This window comes from Gossypium raimondii, chromosome 11 (genome assembly GCF_025698545.1).
Source record: "Gossypium raimondii isolate GPD5lz chromosome 11, ASM2569854v1, whole genome shotgun sequence".
Lineage (NCBI taxonomy): Eukaryota > Viridiplantae > Streptophyta > Magnoliopsida > Malvales > Malvaceae > Gossypium > Gossypium raimondii.
Window position 1 is genome coordinate 44,628,162 of NC_068575.1, and position 26,489 is coordinate 44,654,650.

The 26,489-nt window shown below is 33.1% G+C and overlaps 1 protein-coding gene across 1 annotated transcript; it reads left to right on the plus strand.

Annotated features, from left to right (window-relative positions):
* The first annotated feature begins 15,274 nt into the window (after positions 1-15,274).
* Positions 15,275-19,275, plus strand: LOC105803696 (MLO-like protein 4). The gene is made up of 15 exons (XM_012636066.2): positions 15,275-15,851; positions 15,941-15,998; positions 16,097-16,311; positions 16,391-16,507; positions 16,580-16,640; positions 16,751-16,854; positions 17,136-17,210; positions 17,369-17,454; positions 17,621-17,670; positions 17,869-17,909; positions 18,013-18,183; positions 18,287-18,322; positions 18,407-18,474; positions 18,568-18,628; positions 18,712-19,275. Exons 1-15 carry the CDS (start codon positions 15,717-15,719, stop codon positions 19,114-19,116), a joined length of 1,683 nt encoding a protein of 560 aa, XP_012491520.1. The 5' UTR covers positions 15,275-15,716; the 3' UTR covers positions 19,117-19,275.
* The last annotated feature ends 7,214 nt before the right edge of the window (positions 19,276-26,489 follow it).

Here is a 26,489-nt window from a genome sequence, read left to right on the forward strand (position 1 = left end):
GTCACATGGTCGTGTAACCCTTCCACACGATCGAAGGCTTTCCACATGGTCCGATAACACGGCTGTGTGTCCCCTAATTATCTAAATTTACAGTTTTATCCATAATTTTATGATTTATTCAGATTAGTCACTAATTGGTTCCCAAACTATTTTTAGTGTTTAATTTATTCAATTAAGCCCCTAATAATATGAATAATGCTAGAATCCATTATCTAAATAATTGAAATAATATTATATTTGTTTACATTTGCATGAATTGTGAATAAATATCTTTAATGTATTCGTACTTGTGATTGTTCGTATAACATGTTTTATGATACCGCTAAGTTAGATCTTTGAAAAACGTATGTTTTGGGCTACTGAATCGATTAGTTGAGAGCTTAATTATTGCTGCCATATTTGATCCGTTATAAGTATGTTATCTATTTTTGTTGTAATATGTTATAAGCATGCCTTATATTACCGTTAAACCAAACACTTAATAAGCATGACTTTTGCTATTGAGTTGATACATTACAAGCATATATTTGCTATTGTATTGTTTTATTAAAAGCATAATTAAGTAGTACCGTATTAAACCATTTTGAGCATGACATATTGCATTGTATGGAATTGGACGATTTGAGCGGAGGAAGTAGTCGGCAGATTATCTGCTCGACCAGTAGTTTATCCACAATGTATTTTCGTCGACAGTCACATGTTCAATCACTGGTTTATCCACAACGTATCTTAGTTGATAATCATTTGCTTAACCAGTGGTTTATCCATGACATATTAGCAAGTTTTATCTATATAAATGGATGGTTCATCCACTAGAATTCTAGTTGACAGTCACCTACTAGACCAGTGGTATATCCATAACGTATTTTAGCACCTTTTATCTACACAGACAGATGGTTAATCCACTAGTATATTTATCATTAGAAGTTCATCTACAATGATCAGCGGTTTATCCACAATGTGGTGTAAAGGTAGAGGATCCTACTGTGGTGTGTAGTGGTGGGGTATAACCTTTTTACTGTTAAACCAAACTCGTACTACATTCATAAGCAATTACATGGCTACAAAAAAATGAAATATTATGTTGATTAGTTTCTCTGAATTACCGATATTATGTATTGCTAATTACTTGTGATTTTTCTATGAGTTGATATTTTGCTTGACTTCTCTGCTGTTTGCATTGGTTCCCTTGTAACGAAACTCGCACTAAGCTTCATATCTTACTCCCCTTTTTATATCACCAAGTTTGGACGCGAACGGGCATATCGAGGGCTCAAAAACATTTTATTTTTGGGAAAATATTATTAGGCTTATTTTCATAATTTCTATCATTTTAGAACTGTACGGTTTTATTTATTTTGTGGCATGAGACTCATATTTAGAGTTGATTTAACATGCATAACCTTTAACTTAATTTTAAAATATGGTTTTTATTTTAATTAAGGCATGGCATATAATTTTATTAAAACCAAGTAAAAATCACTTTTCCATTTCAGATTAAAAATTAAAAATTATGAGTAATAAATAAATGGAAAATTAACTAAGTTTTTCTTAAAGAAGTCATCGTTACTTAAGGAGGTTAATCTAGAATTTTTTCTATAACACACTAGCTTTTATGAAAATAGACTAAATTTTCTTTTAAAATGAACAAATGTTTTAAATTGACTGTTTTATGAACTCTGATCGTATTAGGCCAGGTTGGAGAGGATACAAGACTAACAGTACATCAAATAGGGCCAAAGTAGAATAGATCCTTCATCCGTTTATGGATTTATTCACTTCTGACAATCTTAGTGTGACATACCTTAATCCTGAGTGGATGATGGGCTATGTATGCGTGACTCATATACTTTGATGTAAATGAAATCCTAAGTTCAAATAAATTAGGAACCGAAAGCTAGTACGTTGGGTATACGACTTTTGCAGTATGTAGCATCATTCCACAACTGTAACACCCTTGACCCAATCATCGGGTCAAGATACCAAGATGTTACATTCATTTCTGAGGCAACTTCAATCTCTCAAAAAAAATTTAAAGCATTTTATTCAAGTTATCAAACTCATAACACACTAAAAATAAGATTTACGCACTATTTTGAGCTTAACTCAAGCTTACAAAAGCTTTCTAAATGGCCAAAGGTTGATTTGAGACTAAAGGGTGAATGTCCAAACCATAATAAGCTCGTTCAAACGAAGGACAAATGTTGAAATGAGTCATTCAATAGCAACCAATCACTAACCATAATACCAATGCAACACCTCAATACTTGACCTGATTGCCAGATCCAAGCTATAAGTGTCACATTTATTGCTAGAGCAACTACAATAAACAATATACAGTCCAATGTCATTATACAATTAAATACAAGTAAATCATGTACTTTAATCATTGTATTATCATTTTTGAGTTTTATATGAGTTTACGAAAGCTTTTATGTTAATCCAAGGTTGAAATGGATCAAATTGAAAAGATTAAAAACTTTGAATTGAGGTCACGACTTCGAGGGTTTTCTTGTCGCGACATGACTCTTTGACTAAGGTTTGTAGTGACTCTGGGCTACGTCATCGCAACGTGAACCCTATTTTGTTTCTTATTGCGATGTCAAGGGTTTGTTGTCGCGACGTGACGACCTTTTCCTTTGAAAATAAACTTGTTACAAGTTTAGGTGACCTGAAAACACATATATATTTGGTCTCATGCAACTAAAACATCAACTTACAAAATGGTGTCAAAATGGTAGACTACAAAAACATCACCTATCAATATTAACTTCAATAATTTATACTCCAAAAACTAATCAAAAGCTCATTCAAATGCATAATCTTTAACCTTAAGACTCCAAACTAACAATATGAACGCATCCAAAAATAATTTCTAAAAATTTGTATATGATCATGACATGTACAACTTAACCATTTGAAATATTTAACTAAAAGTCCCTAGGTACATGCCACAAAACCAAAACGAACGAACTATACGAACTTTGTTGAGTTCAAAACAATAATCTGAATACAGGCTTCAATTCCCGAGGCTTCGAGAAATACCTGCACCTGTCCACGAAATAAACAATCGTACGTTGAGTCGAAAATAATGATCTGGATGCTGGCTTCAATTCCTGAGGCTTCGAGAAATACCTGCACTTATGCACGAAGTAAACAACCGTACGTTGAGTGATAAAGCTTAGTGGTACTTTCATGATTTAAGATAATATAGCATAAAATAATATTTATAATATGCTATGATACTTATAATCTTAATGCCTACTAATATATATTATATATGGTAACATAAGTATATTATCAATTACTTATAAAGGTATACAATTATCAAGGCAAACTAATTCAACTATCATGGAAAAAGAATGATCAAATCCAATAACATATGCCAAAACCTATCTTAAGGACTTTAGCTATCAATACCACTTCACAATTTAAACATTCATAATTCATTCATTATGACATTCAATATCAAGTTCATTCCATATCAAATTTCGTTTAACACATCTTTTGAACCTCTTTTTGGAGTCTATCGACTCATTCATATTCATTTCGGTAATATATTCTGTTATTAATCTATTTCATTACCTTTTTAAGTTTTCCAATTTCATATATAATGTTATGCCCAATGAAAGCCTGGTAAAACAGATTCGGATACACAAGTATCTACACCACACTAGATAGCTCGTAAGAGCTTTAACTACACCACACCAGAGCACCGAAGTGCAAAGCTCGTAGGCATCAAATGCATTCTCATATACATATACATCCATCTACCACACCAAGGCACCCGTAGGGACATAATACTCGATAATCCACAATAAATGTTGGATCCTGATATAATTTGTAATGATCTCCGTATAATCACATATCTTGTACAAGAGCGCATAAAACCCTATTGGCATACCAATCGTATCCTAACCTTTTATTAAGTTTACATGAGCATCAATTATATATATAAGCAATTCTATGCCTGTAATCATCTTATTGGCATATTCATACCTTGTATGCAGTCACATATGCATTTTCGTACTCTGTACATTGTTCTATCGCGTATCAAATACTTTGCAATGTAGTACATATATAGTTTCTTCGTCAAATTCACAATCACAACCCCGTTTCATTATGAAACACACATATTTCATATTATAAGATATATTTTGATATAATTTTCATATCACATATCATAATTTAAGTATTTCATATCATTTCCCATTTTATTCATTTTAGTCATCTATCATGATGTTCTATATCAAATTCAATCAAAACATTTCATATTATCATAATAGAATCACCTCAATGATTCAAAAATCAATAAACATGCATATAAAATCAAATATTTCTATCATGAATCATAAAGTACAAATCAAGGTTTCGTGAGTCAGTCGTCGATGATTTTTGCTTTTCCTTTCCCTCTTAGCTATTCGTGTTGTCGTTAATTACGAATAATCATAAAAAATATCATAAAATCAATTTCTAGCCAAATCAGAATCAAATAAAAAATTAAAAATATGTTACAATTTATTCAATTTAGTCCCTAAAACCAGGACAAGCATAAATTTCAATTTAGGCCCTCAGGTTAGAATCTAATTTCACCATAACTTATTAGGGACCTTCTATTTTCTACTTTACTAACAATTCATGACAATTTTTCATTTTTTTTCAATTGGTCCCTAACTTACGAAACTAACAATTAAGCTTTACAGTTTAGTCCTTTTTATATACTAAGCTTAATTTCTAACAATTTCACACCAATTTCATTCAATTCTCAATAATGATAATTTTCAAAAACTTTAATAGTTTTACAAATTAGTACATGGGCTAGCTAAATCAAGCTCTCATGACCTCAAATCTATAAAAATTACAAGAAAATGACTTGATTGCACTTACCAATTTGTGGTTGAAAGCTTGAAAAAACTTAAGGCTTTCTTTTTTCTTTTTCTTTTGTTTCAATGGTGGAAAAAGATGAATTAATGTTCATCTTTCTATCTACTAAGCTATTTATACTAAGTATTTTATTTAATTAATCTTAGTTTATTAGGTTTAATTATAATTTTGGCCCTTTGGATAATTGCGATCTAAGTCCCTAAGTCATTTCCTAATTAAAAATATATAGCAATTGGACTTTTACAATTTAGTCTCTAGGACTTAATTAATCACAATTTCGGCTAAATTACTTAATCTAATTTCAATTCATCTATACACTAACTCCGTAAATATCTCTATTTAATATTTACGAAAATGAGGTCCTGAAACTGCATTTTCTAACACAACTGAAAATCGGGTCGTTATAACAAAACTCAAAATTATTAACAGCAGAATAGGTCAATGCATTAACAACGTCAAGGTAATTTGATTCAATAATTATCTTATCAAAATTTTGAGCTTTCAGCCAAGAGAGTACTTCCCTTATAAGGAAAATCTCAGCCAAACGAGGATTATAAACAATCGAAACATGACCCAAAAAAGCTTGTACAAACTTACCTACTTCATTATGAATAATTACATTTCAACCATCCAGCTGTCGAACGAACCTTATACAACTAACATCGGCAATACAATTATACAACTAGTATCATTCATTAGTTTGACACCAAAGCAGTACATGTTTAAGAGTTTCACTTCCTCAACACCTTATACAACTATCATTAGCAATACAGCTTTTGTCTTTCAAACGACCTTTGCAAGGAACAAAATTATAGATACACTACTAGAGAAAATCCAACACCTACGGTGGCAACTTAAAGGTCCAAAGTTTAAGCTAAGAAAAACCCATATTATGCTGAAAGAGATCATTAAGATACTAAAGCAAGGGTATAACAAAATTTGACATCAAACAACCTATTTTTACTAAAATGCCAAGTTTTCTTATAATGTTGATTGTAGAAACTGATAAGAATTTTGAGAACCTCGAATGTTGTTGAAAAAAAATCCAGTTTGAAAATAGTTTTCTTACACAATAGAAATTTAAAAATTTGAAAATCGACTCGGTTTGTAATATTTATAGCAATAAACCTTACACTGAAACCATACCTGTGTTTTCGGATAAACGAATCATTAATATTTTTTGGCTTTCAACTAAATGATCTTTTTCACTATTCTCGTACCATGAACTGCTTCAAGTGTAGGCTTGAATCAAAACACAAAACTAGAAAAAAATTTCTTTTATTTTTGGGGTGAAAACGGAAATTCTATCTTCTTTAATAAAAAATGGTAGAATTTTTATTTCGGAAAAATATATTTAATAGTTGAGAATAAATTCTTTCTATTTTTCGACAAAGTAACAATCTCTACAAGTTATATAAATAGCACTATCACTGCCATCTATTTATAGAAAGAGAAGGTAGAACCCTTGTTGAATTGTAAAGTTTATTTCAAATAGAAAAAAACAACTTCCTAGTCCAACTAGGAGAGAGAGAGGGGCTAATAGGGTGTGCTTCCCCTCATATGTATTATGATGGGGATTCAGACCTCTCATTATATTGGGCCAAATTATAAGTGTTTTATGTACTTTTAACTTAACACTTTATAATTTAATTCAATCCTATACATATTTTTCTATTTTCTAAAATAAACATTAATTATTTTAATTAAATAATTTTCTCATCCCAGTTTTACCCACGGTAAAATTATAACGATTTTACCCTTGGTAAAATTTCCAAGAAAAAATATTCAATATTTCACAACTCAACTTGTTCACTATGACCAAATAGTTTATTTTTATTTTCAGGCTTTAAAATTGCTAAAAACATAAATTCATTCTTTCGATCATTTCGAGTAATCCATATGTATTTGTAAATGGATCATTTCTCATTTTCATTTTTTTTTTTTTTTGAGAAACCCACATTCATTTCTAAATAGTTTCATTTCTCAATTTCAGATAAAACCATAATCATTTCTGAATGTTTTCCATTTTTTTGTTTCTATTCATTCTGTTCATTTTGATTCAAACACGCAATTCATTTCTGGTTACAACGAGCTAGCGGAAGGACCGATTAGACATATGTAATTAAGGCTCAAATGATTTATAATTAAGTTCTAAATTTTCTCCTATTAATTATAAACTCATTTAGTTATGAAGTCATTCTACTATAGTATCATGAATAAGCTCTCCCTAACAACATACCATTATGAAATAAATTATTTTGTGCTCGTCCAGTGACCTTGTCATAAGTGTGTTACCCTCATAGTATATCCTTGATCTCTTTGGGATAATATTAGTTCTTCCAATATGATCCTATTTTATCTCATGGTGATCAAATAGTGATAAAGTCATCCATAAAAAGACGAACAACCCTTAGTCGCGTTTACTTTTCATCAACCATGTAAAGCCTCTGAGAATATCCATGTCCAGGCTATGAATTCCACTATTGTGAATAACACTACATACTGCAGAAGTTGTACAATTGACGCACCAGCTTTTGATTCCTTATCTATTAGAACTTAGGCTTTTACTTATATCAAAGTGCACGAGTCACGCATACATAGTCTGCCATCCACCCAGGATTTAGGTATGTCACACTATGAACGTCACAAGTGAATAGATCCAAAAATAGATTCAGGATCTATTCTACTTGGGTCTAGTCCGATGTACTGTCAGCCCAGTCAGTCACATCTATTTCTCTATCTTTTGGAAGTCATATGCTCCGATGCCTAAGACAAAGCATCTCCCCAATTGGACTTAATAGACGACATATTAGTCTTTCAATTGCTTTTCTCATTTCTGATTAAATTAAAGACATATTTAGATTCGTCTACTAATACAAGCTGTCTTTCTGTATTACGACCCGACCACTTAATACCGCTAAATATTATTTAAACAATAGACAACCAGTGAGCAACATTTGCTTCCATTTTTCTTTGTATGCAAAAATCATGTGAGGACAATATACAAAGTATTAATGTAATTCATGAATAGTTTTATTAACCAATCTGTTCGAAAAATTACAAGTGTACTTAGACGAAAATACTACACTTAGGGCACCAGATCCAACAGATGTATCATAAGGTTTTAACAAAGTCATTGACAAGTGGAACATTCCATGCCTTACCATCCTCCGTTAGTAAATCCCACACTTTTAAATCATTCATATCCAGTAAAGGCTCTGGTTCAACAAAAAAATTATTACTATCAGGAATCCATGAGTCTTTAAAAACACAAATTTGACGTCCATCACCCAACCTCCAACAGACTTCCCTATGTTCAAAAAATTAAATTTGAAAACGATTATCTTGCACAGTGGAAAAATAAAATTTTGAAAATTGAGTCGGTTTGTGATATTTATAGTAATAAACTTTTTCTTGAAATCACACCTGTGTTTTAGGCTATACGAATGATTGTCGTTTTCAACTTTCAACTGAACGACCTTCTCCTCTATTCTCGTATCATGAACTGCTTCTAGTGTGGGCCCAAACACTTTCGAATTAAACACAAAATCATAAATATTTTCTTTAATTTTAATAGGAAAATAGATCTCTCTTTTATGGAAATCTATAGAATTATTATTCTTGAAAAATATAATTGATACTTAGAAATAAATTTTCACTATTTTTGGGCAAAATAACAATATCTCAAATTTGTATATAACTTTTTATATGTTTAGCCCTATCGATGCCATCTATTTATAGGGAAAGTAAATGAAACCCTAGTTGAATTAATAAAATGCATTTAATGCTTATTTAATAGAAAAACAATCCCTAGTTGAATAAGGAGAGAGAGGGGCAGCAACCCTAGCTAAAACACTAGGGTTTGTCATCCACTTCTATTCAATATGAGAGGCTTTATGCCTCTCCTATATCGGGGCAAATTATAAGTGCTTTTTAGACTTTTAACTAAATACTTTATAATTTAATCCAACTTAATACACGTTTTTCTATTTTCCAAAATAAATATTAAAAATTAATTTAAATGAATTAAATTTCTAATTAAATAATTTTCTCAACCTGATTTTTATTCCATTAAAATCATTACAACTTCATCTTAAAATAATCCATGAAAAAATATAATTATTTTTCTACATTCAACGGATTTACAATGACCAAATAATTTAATTCTATTTTTAAACTTCAATTAATTAATTAATTAATAATTAGAAAAATCAGAAATTAATTCTCAGGTCATCTCCATACTTAGTGAGAAAACCACATTCATTTTCAAATGTTACCCATTTCTTTAACTTTATCATTTCTAACTATTTATGTTCATTTGATTCAACATGCAATTCATTTTGGTTTTAACAAGCTAGCGGACAGACTAATTGGACATATGTGATTAGGGCTCAAATGATTTGTAATTAAGTTCCATCTTTTCACCTATTAATTATAAATTCATTTAGTCACAAAGTCATTCCACTATAGTATCGTGATTGAGCCCTCCCTAATGACATACCATTATAAAAGTAAATCGACCAGTGCTTGTCCAATGACCTTATCATAAGTGTGTTACCCTCATATGATATCTTTAATCTCTTTGAAATAAATCTGTTCTCTCAATATAATCCTATTTTATCTCATGATACTCATTACATATTCCTTCATGAAAAGCCAATTACTATCAAATAGTAATTAAGTCATTCATCACAAAAACAAACGACTAGTGACCACATTTACTTTTCATCTATCATGCAATGTCAATTAGAGGATATCATTTACCCATGTCATGAGTTATAAATTCCACTATTGTGAATGATGCTACATACTGCAGAAGTCATATACCCAATGCACCAGCTTTCAATTCCTTATCTATTTGAACTCAGGCTTTTACTTACATCAAAGTATACGAGTCACACATACCTAGTCCATCATCCACTCAAGATTAAAGTATGCCACACTATGAACATCACAAGTGAATAAATCCATTAACAGATTTACTGTATATTCTACTTGGGTCCAATTCGATGTGCTGTCAATTCAGTCAGTCACATCTATGCCTCTATCTTCTAGGAGTCATCCGCTCCGATGCCTAAGACAAAGCATCTCTCCAATTGGACTTGATAGACAACATATTAGTCTTTCAATTTGTTTGCTCATTTCCGATTAGACTAATGACATGTTTAGGCCCATCTACTAATATAAATTGTCTTTTAGCATTACTATCCAACCACGTAATATTGCTTAGTATTAGTTAAACATTAGACAACCAATGAGCTAATATTTGTTTTTATTTTGCTTTACATGAAAAAATCACATGAGGACATTATACAAAGAATATTAATGTAATTCATGAATAATTTTATTAATTAATTTGTTGGAAAAAATTACAAGTGTATAAATGAATATACTACACTTAGGGCATCAGATCCAACACTATAAAGAGCAGATGCTTAGCAGAAAAAATACTCTTCCATATAAACGAAAGGTTATTACCCTTTGCGGCTTTAAAAAAGCCACAACACAGAAAATATCTAGCTTTAAAAATTCTACTAGGAAGAGACTCGAGATTGAAATAAATCTCCAACCTTGCTTACAAAGCATAGCTAAATTAAAATAGTGAAGATTATGAAATTCCATTCTGCCAAACTTCTTCGCCATGCATAATTTATCCCACGAAGCCCACCAAATGCCTCCTTACACAGACCATGAAACCCACCTAAAGGAGTTTATCATCTGTTACAAAGCCTCACGAGCCCCTAACGGCAGCAGAAAAACACTCATATAATACACCGAAATTAGATCGTGAGCCATTGTTTTAAGAACCACTTCCTTAGCAACTTTAGAAAAAACACTCATATAATGGGTTTTTTACTAAAATATTACAAAAAATAAAAAATACCAAAATAATAGACAAAAAGTTTATTTACCAAAATAATACAAAAAAAAACGGCTGAATGGAGGGCCTGCCACAGGCGACACCCCCGTTTGTTTGTATTTTAGCCCTTTGTTTGTATTTTTTTCCCCGAATTTTATTACTTTTAAAAAATATACTATTTTCTAATTTATTATTTTAGTACATTATGCTTGAAATGTATTCATTTAGTGTGTTTTTATTGAAAGTAATAAAATTCGGAAAAAATACAAACAAAGGACCGAAATAAGGGTTTAATTTATTTAAAAAACACACTAAATGAATACATTTCAAACATAATGTACTAAAATAATGTAAAATAATAAAATTAGAAAATAGTATATTTTTTAAAGTAATAAAATCCAGGGAGAAAATACGAACAAATGGCCGAAATAAGGGTTTTTTTTAAATTTATTTAAAAAAACAGTAAAGGATGTGGTAGCTAGAACTAGAGAGCAATGGAAGAAGAATAATGTGGTAGCTGTAATTATTTGGGTGATCAAAATAAAAACATTCAAAAAATCGGTGACCAACTAAATGATTTATCCTATTCATTTATCAAAAACAACTCAAAATTGATGTGACGAAACAAAATTTTTTTTAAAGAAATGTCAGTACGTGTTGATTATGACTTAACTTCTGTTCAAGCCTTTAGCTGAAGTAATAGTAAATATTCAGTGACATTAGTTGAAGTAAATTGCATTTCCGAGAAATAACATTGAAATATTGAAGATAATATGATTAAGAGAGATAATTATGAATTTTGAATATAAATTGTAAAATGAATATTAATGATAAAAGAAATTTGTAATTATTTTAAATTATTGGTGAAAAATGAAGGCTATATATAATAGAGTAATACAATAGCACGTATCTCTAGGACTCTAAGCATATTTGAAAAACTAAAATATAAACAAAATTGAAAATTTATCCTCGTATTAACAACATGAGAGGCGACACCAACATGTTCGTATTTCAGCCATTTGTTCGTATTTTTTTCCCGGATTTTATTACTTTAAAAAATATATTATTTTCTAATTTTATTATTTTACATTATTTTAGTACATTATGTTTGAAATGTATTCATTTAGTGTGTTTTTTAAATAAATTTAAAAAAACCCTTATTTCGCCCCTTTATTCGTATTTTTTCCTGGATTTTATTACTTTCAATAAAAACACACTAAATGAATACATTTCAAGCATAATATACTAAAATAATATAAAATAATAAATTAGAAAATAGTATATTTTTTTAAAAGTAATAAAATTTGGGAAAAAAATACGAACAAAGGGCTGAAATACAAACAAACGGGGGTGCCGCCTGTGGCAGTGGCACCATTGGTGCCGCCTGTGGCAGGCCCTCTATTCAGCCGTCTTTTTTTTGTATTATTTTGGTAAATAAACTTTTTTATATATTATTTTGATATTTTTTTTATTTTTTTGTAATATTTTGATTAAAAACCCCTCATATAATACACGGAAATTAGATCCTGAGCCATTGTTTTAAGAACCACTTCCTTAGCAACTTTAGAAAGGAACTTGTTCTTCCAGCTAAAAATTCGTTTACCTAAAAGATTACAAATGAATGAGAAAACTTGCTTTTTATTTCTGCGCCCTTGATTAATAGAAGACAACCCCAAAATAGCAATTGCCAACCGCTTATCAGAAAGACTAGTATTGGCACTAAACATGATGCCAGAATTTTTGAAATTTATGGCTTGTCTCGATGCAGCCTTGTACGAAGCCAAAATATTCTTAATAACCTAACACTCTAAAGCTGCAACCCAAAAAAAGGAAAAACCTATCATTGGAAAAAAAAAAAAACACAAATGAGAGACACTGAGACTAACCTTGACAAATGGAAATACTACGTAAATTTCCCATAGATTCCGCTATATGCAAGAGATGATCGAGACTTTCCACAAATATGATAAAAAGGTAAGGAGACAGTAGGTTACCCTGCCGCAAACCTCTCTTAGGAATAATCGGGCCAACCTACTCATTATTCAAAATAATTGAATATTTCACTGTAGAGACGCAAAGCATAAATCAACTGAACCCACTTAGCGTCGAAGCCGAGTTTAAGCATCATATACAGTAGAAAATGCAAATTGACCCTGTCATAGGCTTTACTAATGTCAATCTTCATAGCAACTTCACCCTTTTTACCTCGCCCTTTGTTGTGCATATGATGGATAACCTCGAAGGCAACCGTAAAATTATCAGTGATCAAGCAACCAAGTATAAAAGTCAATTTCATAAGTGATATAATACGAGGCAAAAGAACCTTCAACCAGTTAGTAAGAACTTTAATAGTTATCTTGTATAGGACGTTACAAAGTGAATCAGACATAAATCCTTCTTACAATTAGGTTTATCCTTTTTGGGAATGAGAACAATAGTTGTATCATTAAGAGTATGAGGGAACTGTTCCAGCCACTCAGAGCATCCAGCCCCACTATCGACCAACATTTCTGATAAAATGTTGAATTCATACCATCCGATTCTAGTGACTTATCAAGATGCATTCCATGAACAGTTCAGGAGCTAACAAAGTGGCATTATCCTCATTGGTCACAATAGTGGTTAGATTAGAAAAAGCATCAAAATATTAATGAATACTATTTTTTGCATAATATAAAAAATATATTAATGATTACTATTTTAATTATAATATTAAACTTTTGTACTTATACTAGTTTCCATTTCTTTATTAATTTATTTTTATATTTTTATGAATTATAATTAATTATTTATATAAATGTTTAATATAAAATAATTATTCAAAAAATATATAACAATAATTAAAATATCATTTATTTAGTTTGAGGGTATAACTAATATGGTTTTACACTTATTCTTTACAAAATTTTCAACATCATACCATCTAACCAAACAATTTTAATACCATTACCTCTTGATTCCATTCAATCAACCAAACTAAGTAATATCTATTACATCTTTATTCCATTACCACCGAATGACTATTCCATTCTTTGTTTATTCCATTCCGATGAATCAAACATATTGTTTTCCAGCTTTCTTTGGCCACTACATTAGGGGCAAAGTAAAAAAAAAAAATTGAGTTAATTGAGTTCACGAGTCCTATTTTATCATCCTAACTCAATCTGAAATTTTTTTGAATCGAGTCGAGTGAAATGAAATTCCAGTAGAATCGAATTGAGTAGAACCCTAACTCAATTACGTAATTTTTTTCATTCGATTCGATCGAACGCTCACCCCTAAATAAAAGCATGGGAGCTTTACCTAATTTTTTTAATGACAAGTAATTTGATAGATTAGATAGATATAGGTCGATTATATGTGTTCATCTTACTTTTACTAATTAGAAACCAATTTTTTTATATTAGTTTTATTGATACAGTGGTACAACAAAGAGAAGGTATGTAGGGGAGATCCTTACGGAGGTTTAGGGTTTCTTGGCCCTCAAAATTTTGGGAAATTTTGGTTTTTCTCTCTTGAAATATTTAGAAAATTTAAATTAGGCTCCTTCAAGTTTTTGAAAAATATCATTCATCTCATAAAAATTTTAATTCGACCCATTTCTTTTTTCAAAAAAAATATTTCTCATTGAACTCTTCAAATTTTTGAAAATTTTACTAGCCCCCTCCCCCCAAAAAAATTAGTCCCAAGATCCGCCACTGGGTATGGAGAAGGATATGGTGGTTGTCATGAAGGCCGGTTCACCTAGTTGGGGCGAAGAGCCGGAGGTTAAAGAGAGTGAGAGTGGAGAGAGTACGAAAGCTAAGTGTTGGAGGTGGGTTGACAAAGTATAGGCTTGTATGCTTGGAGAGTAGATCCTTTCTTCATCGCTCTTGAGGGTATTTGTAAGTCAGGGTCTCGTGTAAGATGGTGTTAACGTGTTGAACTTGTCATTTAATCATTATTATCGGATGAGTGGGGATGTTTATGTCAAGACAGATTCTGTCATTCATTCTGACTTGGCATTATGGAACAGTTGAGCCCATGGTAGCCAACGATATCACATTCTAAACAGAAAGTTAAAGGCCTGGAGTAGCTAATGGTTTCTGTTTGTTCAGATGGTTAGGACGGGAGGTGAAACTTGAGGGTGACCTTCCGGCTGACTATTGATAGATTTATTGTTTAGGGGGCCTTCCATCTTATCACGTGTAGGAATATAACAATACACAATTTTTATTAAAAAATAAAAACAAAGAGAGAAATAGCTACAAATTACATTGTTTTTCTTTTAATTGTATTGTTTAAATAAAAGATTGCTGTCAGTTATGGAAACAAATGCTGAAATGCAACCCCCAAAAACAAATAAATAACTAGTTATAAAATAAATACACATTCAAATCATTTATAAGTAAACTAATACAAAAAAGCCTTGTTATCAGTAATCATTATGCAAAAAAAGCCGCCCAACTCAACCAATGTTTTAAAACAAAATATTCTCTCCCTATATATATGCCAAGTATATGAATCATGATGCTTAATTTTTCTAGTTTAATGGATTTTTCAATCGGAAAATAAAAGCCCCATCAAAAACGTAAAAACAAGTGAATATTATGTTGCATCTGTGCATAAAATCCGGTCCAAATTCCGATTTCCATTTTCTTCTCTTTTTATCATATCATCATATACGCATTGAAACGACCATAACCTAAAGCCTCTCCCCTCAGAAAATGTTGCAAATTGAAAGACAAAGTCACGTTGCACTTTCCAAATGTATCCTGCCCTCTGAACAATCTTGTAAACCAGTTCAACGACCCATGCATGTGTTCTTAATTTCACTTCAGCTGGAACGGTCTCTATTTCATGCCACAACATAAACCCCGCCATCAAACCTCTCCCCATTAATTGAACAGAAGCCCATTCCATCTTTGTTCATTCCTCAATATATTCAATGCTCTAGTGTTCACCTTCTGAGGATAGAAAAAAGAAAAAAGAAATGGAGGAAGGAGAGGCTGTAGTTAGAGAAGGGAAATCCTTGGAAGAAACCCCAACTTGGGCTGTTGCTACTGTGATCACTGTTATGATTTGTTTTGGTTTCTTGGTTCATCACGCTTTGAAAAATTTTGGGCAGGTCAAAAACCCATGTTCTTTCATCTCTCATCAATCTCATATTTGATTGTTTGTGTAATGTATTTGCATCTCCATCTTCTTGTTTTATAGTGGTTGGAAAGGACTAAGAGGAAATCTCTGTTAGCAGCCTTGGAGAAGATCAAAGAGGGTAAACCTTTTTGTCTGAGATTTATATATATGTGATGTCACAAGCATGATCCTTTTTGGTCTCGTTATATCAGTGTTGTTATTATTATCTATGAGCAGAACTGATGCTTTTTGGGGTTCTGTCGTTGTTGATGGGCCATTGGATTTCATTTTTTGCTAAAATTTGCATAAAATCATCGGCCTTGGATAGCCGATTCTATCCTTGTGCCAAATCCAGTCATAAAAATTCCGAGCACGCCGTGAAGTTGAACACCAATAGCACGGTTTTCAGAGGGAAGAAGCTTGTTACTGTGCACCATGGTTATTGTCCTGAGGTAGCCCATTTTTTCTTTTGATCTCTAGATGCTTTCCCACTTTGATGCTTTTAATTTCTCACTTGGCATTTGCAACCAGGGTAAAGATTCTTTTGCTTCACATGAAAGCCTTGAGCAGCTTCACCATTTCGTATTCGTGCTCGGTATCACCCATGTTTCTTACAGCTTTATTGCCATCGCGTTGGCTATGATTAAGGTATATGTATCTCCTTATTCTTAGTGATACAAATCCTAATACGCACCAAGTTTACAGTTCATGTTTTTGCAGATTTATAGCTGGAGAACATGGGAGAATCATGCCAAGGCAGTGGCTGATCAATATTTACAAGGTGCGACCTTTCGAGTCGATGTTAAACTTCTAATTCTGTTTCTTCATTAGTTACTCGTATTCTGATGGACATCAATCTCATCCCTATTTTATTAACTTTTTCAAATATAGAATCCTCACCAGGTGAAGTCGGTCCAAGAATGAAGCGACTGACAACTTTCATTTCTCACCATGGTTCTCATCCATGGAGCCAAAGCAGAGTTTTTGTTTGGCTGGTATACTTTCTTGAAATCTTCCTTAGCCTGCCACTTTTACCGTACATTTTCATCTTCATACCTTTTAGACATTGGTTGATGACCGTGCCCCATCTCATCGATTTTGCCAACAGTTCTGCGCACTTGTATATCATCTCTTCAGCTTACCTCTAAGGCTCTAACTAAATATAGCTTCAAAGAATGTTCTTTTCCTCTATTTTTTTGTCTTGTAATTCCTGGAACATTCTATACCATTTACTTTGAAGAGATTTTGAACTCAATATATATATATCATTTTGCAGCTTTGCTTCACCCGCCAGTTCTGGAGTTCTATAAACTATTCTGACTACACGGCTTTGCGGTTGGGGTTCATTACAGTATGTCCATCAGGCTCATTATAACTCTCAGGAAAAGAAACTACAAGTTTTTTTGCGTCCCAAAGTATTTACTTTGCCAAATGAGTGTGAAAGAGATTAGGATGTGATTAGATTTGGACAGTTAAATACTAATTTCATTTTTACTTTATTCTTCTTAGACTCATGAACTTCCTTTTACGTATGATTTCCATAATTATATGGTTCGAAGCATGGAAGAAGAGTTTCGGGATATCGTTGGCATTAGGTACTATATCTACTCTGCTATGCACATATGTAATTAACCACTTGGAATTCATGAAATCAATCTCAGGTCAAGTAATTAAAATACAGTCTTTACGACAGGTATAGGAACATAGATGCATGATTTGTATTGGTTATTTGATTTGGCTATATTTGGATTTCTCTTGCAGCGTGCCCTTCTGGATTTATTGCATACTATGCGTCTTTCTTGATTTCCATGGTAATTCAAGTAGGCTAAGACACCATTTTAGCTTCTCTTTGAGGTCTCAACTAAATGAAACTTTATGCGATTTCCACCATTTTCCTCTGTTAACAACTTCCTGTAATTGGCTGCTTATTGTTCACGCAGCAATGCTTCCCTTTTGCATTAATCATTCATACTATTTCTTGCATTAATCAAATCTATTCTTGTTGTCAGGAACCAATCTTTACTTTTGGCTTTCGTTCCTTCCTGCCATCGTACGTCTTCATCGTTGCATTGCGCTTCTAATGTAATAGCAACTAAACGAGTCACAACTTACGTGTTCCTGATTTTTCTTCCCATTGTTGATGTATGTAAAAGCTGATACTGCTAATCGGAACGAAACTGCACCGTGTGGTTGTAAAATTAGCTGTTGAAATCAGGGAGAACGATCCGTCGGAGGGTTTCCATAAATTTAACCTGAGGGATGAACTCTTTTGGTTTGGAAGGCCCAGGTTCCTCTTACGTTTGATACAGCTTATTTCATTTCAAGTAAGTCTTAAGTGATACTGAGGACATTTTATGTGCCCTTAAATCGTACAACAATTTTTTATTCTTTATTCTTTTTGTTCATTAACATGAACTTTGGTTGCAGAATGCATTTGAGATGGCTTCATTCCTTTGGTCACTGGTAAGACTTTTATAATGACAAAACCGATAATCTGTGGTTGAATTATATGTAATGTTTTTGTGCCATTTTATGGCATGCTTTCAGTGGGAAATTAAGGATCCTTCTTGCTTCATGGAGAACCGTGCCTTCCTTGCAACTCGTTTGGCATTTGGGTAATTATAAAAAAATAAAATAAAATAAAATATTCATTTCAGTCTCATGCATGGTGTTTTATTTTAAACTTGCTGGCTGGTTGGTTTATGCAGTATAATCTCTCAGTGCTGGTGTAGCTTTATAACATTCCCACTCTATGTTATAGTTACACAGGTTAGGCCATTGATGTTTATAATTATAAAAATCTTCAGCTCTCAATCTATTTTCATTGGGTTATAATTTTCATGGTCGGGTAGATGGGTTCCAAGTTCCGAAGTGCAATCATTTCTGAAAATGTGAGGCATTCACTGTCCAAGTGGAAAAGAAGAGTGAGGGAAAAGCATGGTCCCTTCCTGAGGGAATCACTGTCAACCTCATCGTTGGACTCCATGGCAACCGACATAAACAAAGGCCACAGCCATGGCAAAAGAGGCCCAACAGATAAAGATGCAGCATCACCATCTCAGCAGCAAGAGGGCTCTGCTGCAATGCAAGAACCATCACCATCATCATCATCTTCACATAAAGGCAAGTTGAAGTCGAAGTCCCCACAACTTAACTTTTCCTTAGAGGAATGCAGCCCTAATTCTGATGGTACCAATGCCGATAATAACGATGACCGTTTTGATGTTGAAGATGAAATACATTGCATTGAACCTTGACCTTTGTGGTTGATGGAAAACAAAAGAAACAAAATATTTCGAAGTGCAACACGTAATATATTATCCTTTCTTGGGGGTTTGTCTGGGACCTGTCTGAATTCGTTAGCCATCTCCCTTTCAAACGGATTATATCAAAGGTGTTAAAAAGCATTAGGTTTATGATTTTAAGCTGTCTTGCATATGGATCTGGTTCAAATATCAGCTAGAATACAACTATACTGAAATAGTAAAACAAATGAGACGTGTGATTATACAAAATATAAAAAATAAATAATAGGTTCTTTACAGTTAAAAACTTAAACCTTTTAACTATTTTTATAAATATATTTTACATCATTTTTAAATCATATGGTGGGTGTGCTATGATATCGTATTAATAATATATGTAGGAACTTTGATTGTTTCTCTTGTTCTATTTCATGTTCGAACAACAAATAAAATAATAATCTTGGTATAATTAAAGCTTTTGAAACTTTTTTAATGATATGGCTTATGATTTAAACAAATAAAGATGTAATTTCGTGCTAATACATGTTATGATCATCATCTTTCAACCGACTAGCTTGGAGGATGGAGGAGGAAGGAGAAGTTTAAAATGTATCATTATTCTTACTCCTTAAGAGAATTTTAAAGTTGTTATGAGACAATTATTCAAGATGAAACAAGCATTCAACTTGATGATAAATGCTTACCAATATCGATTGGATGAACAATTGAATGAGCCTATAAATTGGCAGTAGGTTGCGTTCTTGAGGTGTTACCCACACATTGGCTAACAGAACAGCGCCTAGGGACCCGAAAACAGCAGGCGCATTGATCACGCCCACAAACAACAAATGAAAACCAGCAAAAACAAAAACAAATCAAAAGAAGAAATGAAACGATCCCCGAACAGATTCCTCTTCTCCAAAACCCATTCACGCTCCTAAACACCAGTACAAAGGGGGTAACCATAAGAAATTAAACTCCATTAACAACACGACTAGACAACCCCAAGCCAGACAAATCAGGCCCCTCAATCCGGACTCAGCCTTTACAAACGATCATTTGCCCTACTCCCACTCTGATCCTTATCAACAAGCCATTCCACAGCCCTTGAAACCTCCTCAATCCAATACATAGGCCAAGTATACTTCCTACCCTCCATCGCCAGCCCATGCGCTGCCGCATTGGCCCCCCGAGGTACAAATCTAGCCTGAAAACTCCTAAACTGACCTGTTCTCTATTTTATGTCTTGGATGATTGTACCACAATAGATCTATCCTTTTCTGCGGATTTTAGCTTTCGAATTACAGTAAGAGCGTCCCCCTCAACACACACATCTCTAAAACCCAGCTCTTTTTTAAAACACGCCCTCGCCTCAGCCATAGTCGGATCTGGAATGTTCTTCCATAGGTATGTGCATGAACCCATGACCAAACCTTCTCTATTTCGTACTATGACCCTCGAATATGACGTCTAGGACTGCTAACTAAAGGATGCATCAAAATTAAATTTAATAGCATCCCCCTCCGGTGGCTCCCAAGCTGTTTGTTCAGGAGTAAAAATAGATTGTGATAAGTTGTTCAACTGATCAATTTCCATTAAATATGCATTTATAAACCTCACAACATCCTGCACTCTATCCCTAACGCCCTCATGGTTAATTTTATTGCAGTTGTACCACAGCGCCCAGAATGAGATGGCTAACTTCCTACACTCCAATATGCTGGCTTTCATGAACTTTTCGACTAACCACTGTTTCCAACTGTTTTGCATATTATCTGTCGAGCGATCCACACCGACTCCCTCCAGAACTTGCTTAGAAAAACCACAATCGCGGAAAAGATGAACCACCAACTCTTTCTCCAATTCACAAACCAGGCACAGTGAATTTACTGCGAGCTTGCGGGACTTCAGCACCCCTCTTGTTGGGACAAAATCATTGATAACTCTCCAAAAATGTATGCAAATTTTACTAGAAATACTTAAATTCCATAGTCTCATGTAAAAATTAGTTAGATTCTCATTTTGTGGTGTAATATTTGTTCCCATTATTTCATAACCCCTTATAACTAGCCATTTGTAACCACTATGGGCCGTGTACTCCCCTGTTCTATCCGTCCTCCATACCATCTCATCCATATGTGCACTACTCGCTAAACGGATCAATAGAATTCTCTTCAACTGGTCAGTACCAAACAGTTCCTTAATAACATCATTTTTCCAAGTAGCTGTATCTACATCAATTAAATCTGAAACAGTAGTGTACCGGATATCAATGTTCTGAAATTTAAGTCTGGAATCACCAGGACCTCGTACCCACACATCATTCCAGATGTTTACAATCAACCTATTATCGATCCTCCAGCCCGTCCCTGCCTCGATAAGATTGCGTGCTCCCCAAATACTCCGCCAGATATACGATGGGTACGTTCCCAAATGTGCACTCAAGGGAGCCATAGTTCTAGCCGCCTCAACCACTTCATCTGTTTTAAACTCAGCCATTAACTCCTCATTTAAAACCACCGAAACACACACATGAATACCCGAAAGCAAACGCTCACAATCATCTACAGGCCTAGTGGAAAATAAATCCTTAAAATAATTCGTAGCAAACCTTATTATCTCATCATGGCTACTTACCATCCCCTATTCCCATTCTCTAAACCTTTAATCTTATTTATCTTCTTTTGACTCGAAGCAAAACTATGGAAAAAAGAAGTATTGCGATCCCCTAACTGAATCCAGTTCGCCCTAACTCTTTACTCCCAAAATAACTCTTCTATATCGGCTTCCAAGTTTAAGGCTAACTTCACATCAGTAATCTCAACTAATACCACATCATAATGATCTTCAGTATACAATTCATTGAGTCTACTACTCAAATCCTTCATTCGCCTATGTCTGTCAACTTTCACCTTTTTAGCTCAATTGTTCAATTCTATTCCTAACTCCTCAAGCTTTTCCAGAATCTCTCTATCAGTCAAACTCCACCATCTTTTAAGATTATCTTCAAAACCCTTCTCCAAAACCCAATCGGCATTGAATCGAAAAACCTCATTCCTCAACCCAGACTCAACCCTCCTATCGCGTCTTGTATCCACAAGCACCGGGCAATGATCTGAAAAACTATGATGTAGGTGGCTAACAGAAATCTCTGAAAAACGCTCCCACCAAACAAGATCAGCTACCCTTCTATCCAATCACTTTCTTATATTATTATCTTGTAGGCGCCCTCTCTCTCATGTGAATCACTGACTTGAGAAACCAAGATCGTTTGAAGCACAATCATCCAGAACCTCCCTAAAAACAATCATTTGTCACTCCTCCCTAAGTCGTCCACCTTGTTCTTCAAAGGAATAACAGACCTCATTAAAATCCCCCAACATCAACCACAACAAACTTGACTCTTGTTTCAAATGTCCCAACAACCTCCACGACTCCTTTCAGTTTTGTTCCACTAGGGAACCATAAAATCTCGTAAACCTCCATTTTGCCTCTCCCGCTTCCTCCTCTACCTCCACATCAATATAAGAACTAGAAAAAATTCGTAGTGTAATAATCAAGCCTTCCACCCAACCCAAAGATAAACCCCCATTCGTTCCTATCGCATCCATATCAATACCATTTATGAACCTGCATTTTCGTCGTATCTGTTCCATCCTTCTCGTACTGAAGTTGGGGCTAAACTTGCCTCAATTTGTTCTTAAGACGTCTAACAGTCTGCAGTTGCCCCAAACCAAGGATATTCCAGCTTAGTATTTTCATTGTGCCTGGTCGTCTTGCCTCTTGGCAATCGCCGATATAAAATGGGCTCTCCCCACTGGTCGTTACTCGTGAACTATTATTGAATTCTCCATCCCCTAGTGTTATAATCCCCCATCTCATTCCGAAGTCTCTTCTTGCCACCAACATTCTCAACAGGTATCTCCTCCCCTATCATGCTCCATGTCCAAATGCTCCCGCAACTAATCCCCACAACCATCAACCCTTAGAATATTTCCCCCTGACCGTTCCAAATTAATCCCCAACATAGGATCTCTCTTAATTCCAGTATCCCAACGACCATTTATCCCAGACTCGTAAACAAAATCCATTTTCCCTCCACTAGGATCAGCCCCCTCTTATCACTATTTTCCACCAACCATACACTACTCATTGCTGCAGCTCTTCTCAATTGCGCTCAAACTGATAAATCCCACCCCAGCTCAACAGACTCCTCCTTTCTTGACATACAGAGTTGACAGAAAGAATCATTATGCCCCAAATGAGCGCAAAAGAAACAGAACAAAGTCAATTTTTCATACCTAAAGTAAACATAAGTGTGGCTACTTGACGCGAATATAATTTTCTTCTTCATTTTCATTGGTCTCCTGACATCCAATTAGACCCTAAGTCTAAGATAATTACGCATCCCTCGACTTAAACTCTTCGAATCATACTCCAAAAAATTACTCATAAAATTTCTAAACTATCACGCCATAACTTCTAAGAATAATCCCATAGGTAGATCATACACCTGAACCCAAAAACTCGCATATAACAAAGGAACCTTCACCGAGTCCTCCCTCATCTCTAGCCTATGAAACACCAACAAATGGTTATTAAAAGTCCAGTGAGCCCCATTAATCACTCGTTCCAGATCTATCCTATGAAAGAACTTAAACAAAAAATGTTTGTCTCCTAGATCCGAAATCTGAACGCCTTTAACAAGATGCCAAACATTCACGATGGTGCTCTTCATAGCCGAAAAGTGAACTATACTTGCTGTCAGAAAATAGCCGACAATACTAAATTCAGACACCATCGATTGTAAACCAACCTCCGTGGGTACCCCCAAACCCTCTTCCTCCCTATCATCCAACGATAAATCTGCCAACTCATGTTCCATATCAGACAAAAACCCCAAAAAAACCAACGATGAGCCTGTCGAAAACTACCGTCGCTGTCAAGAAACAAAAAAATAAATCTCAAAACAAAACCCTAGTCATGCTAGTAAAGTAGAGAAAATCGTGCTAGTAAAGCAGAGTTCTTTTAATTTTGAAGTGTCTTTTTGACTGCTTTGTTAAGTTTTCTTGTTGCTACATTCTTTTAAGTATTGTTTAGAGAGTTTATATTGATTGTAAACTAATGTATTTAGGAAAGTTATTTGTAACAATCTGAGCCATTGTTGGAGTTACAAATATCAATTATTGTAAGAATAAGTTGCGCTTTAAGCTTTAGCCAATAGGTATTCAGTTGGATCGTTGAATAAAATTATAAGATAATTCTTTGAGCGAGACTCCATTAATGTAAGATTAATGATCTACATTGCCTTAACAAATATCGGTGTTGATTCTCCCCTTTCCTTACTATTTGTTTTACCTTGTTAAAAATTTATTTTGTCTCAACTTTTGTTCCAACAGAAGATTGAAAGAAATTATTTTGAACGCGTACAAATCAAAGACTTTTTCAATATAAAATTGAAAAAATTTATAAATTACAAAAAATTATAAAATTATAAAATTATTAAAATTATGTAAAAGAGTTTGCATTGTTCACTAATGTGCCATACAAATAATTTATTGAAGTGGAAATGTTTAGGTTCCCCAGTGACGACACTGTGTAACATGACGTTGATGCTCATATTGATATTGATGATATTGAAAAGTTGATTAATCTAAAACATAAATCCATAAAAATATAATTTGTTATATTTTCATATAATTTTAAAATTTTTATAATTTTCTAAAATTCTATATTTGTCATTTTAATAATTTTCTAGTATTTTTATATTTTTATATTTTTATAATTTTTGAAAAATCTCTTTATTTTAATTTTCCAAAATTCTAATTTATTTTAATAATTATATATATATTTAAAATTTTATGTTTTTAAAAATTTTAAGGGAAATTACCAAATTTTGCCTCATGGCACAGCCATAGTGTGCCACATGGTGAAGTTAACGGATGTTAGAGGTTTACTTGAAAATTGGTTTTTCGAGGGCTAATTGATTGTTTATATTCAATTAAGAGTTCAATTAAGTGTTGTTTTCAATTGAGAGCTCAATTGATTATTGATTTTTTTTATAGAAGCTTTTTGATATATTAAGCTTAATTTTTTATATTTTTAATTATTATAATTTTTTAAAATTCTATTTTCTATTTTTTAAAATTTTTTATATTTTTTGTAAATTTTTTTATAACTTTTAGAAATTCTATTTTTATCTTTTTTTGAAAAATCTAAATTTTTATAATTGTAGAAAATTTAAAAGAATTTTTTTTAACATATCTTTTATGTTTTTTAGGCAATTTTAAAGGAAATTATCCATTTTTGCCATGTGCAAAACTTTGGCGTGCCACGTGACGAAGTTAATGAATATCAATGGCTTACATGAAAATTCGGTATTCGAGAGCTTAATTGATTGCTTATATTAAGCACTCAATTGAGTGTTGTTTTCGATTGAATACTCAATTAATTATTAAATTATTTTGTATGAGCTTTTTGATATATTAAACCAAATTTAAAATATATTAACTTCTAACAAATTCAAAAACTAAATATATTAACTTCTAACAAATTCTAAAACTTCAAAAACATATAAAAATTATAAAAAATTTGAAAAAAGAGAGTTAAACTTTAGGAAAATTTAAATAAAAAATTCAATTTATATAACTTTAAAGATTAAAAAATATATGTTTTTTTATAAAAATTCAAAAAAATTTAAAAAATTAATTTAAAAAATAATTGGTCAATCTTCAAAGGCGGAACCGAGGTCAGAAGAGACCCAATGGAAGCGGATGTTGGCCAGGCTTTGGTTTTACAGTCGACTACATTAGGAGTGTCAACGCAGATAATGGTTGAACATACAAGTGATCTACCAGACTCGACCATGGCAAAATTTAAACAAGCAGAAATACAAGATGGTCAATTAGCTTTGTTAGCGCAGAAAGGGGGGCTCGTTCTTGGGTGAATGATTCTTCAAATTTTATTGTTTAATGATATCTATAACCTGGAGTTGTAGAGGGGTGGGTAACAGTCCCTTTTTACATAATTATAAAGATTTGGTGTTCCGTGAAACATTGAATGTTCTTTCTTTACTTGAGACGAAAGATAGTTCAAGATCGGGATCGCGTTTAGCAAGGAAGTTGGGTTTCAATGGCTTCTTCGAGGTACCAAGATTGGTTTTTCGTATTCTTTAGCATAAAAATAGATTGGATTTAGTGGTCAAGAACTCTATGGAATAGGTTATTCGTTGCGAGGTTGAGGGTTATAATGTGTGGTTTCATCATTTTCTTATCTACAACCTTCTTTTGAGGCAAAAAATTTCTTTTGGGAACATTTACGTTCCTTTGCAAGCCACTTGTTCCTCTCATTAGGTGGTTTCAGGTGATTTTAACTATTTTACTTCC

Excerpts from the sequence above, each read along its gene's own strand:
- LOC105803696 (XM_012636066.2), top strand. The coding sequence starts at position 15,717 with ATGGAGGAAGGAGAGGCTGTAGTTAGAGAAGGGAAATCCTTGGAAGAA. Across the intron at positions 18,323-18,406 it reads CTTCATTCCTTTGGTCACTG|TGGGAAATTAAGGATCCTTC; the intron begins GTAAGACTTTTA and ends GCATGCTTTCAG. Across the intron at positions 18,475-18,567 it reads GCAACTCGTTTGGCATTTGG|TATAATCTCTCAGTGCTGGT; the intron begins GTAATTATAAAA and ends TGGTTTATGCAG.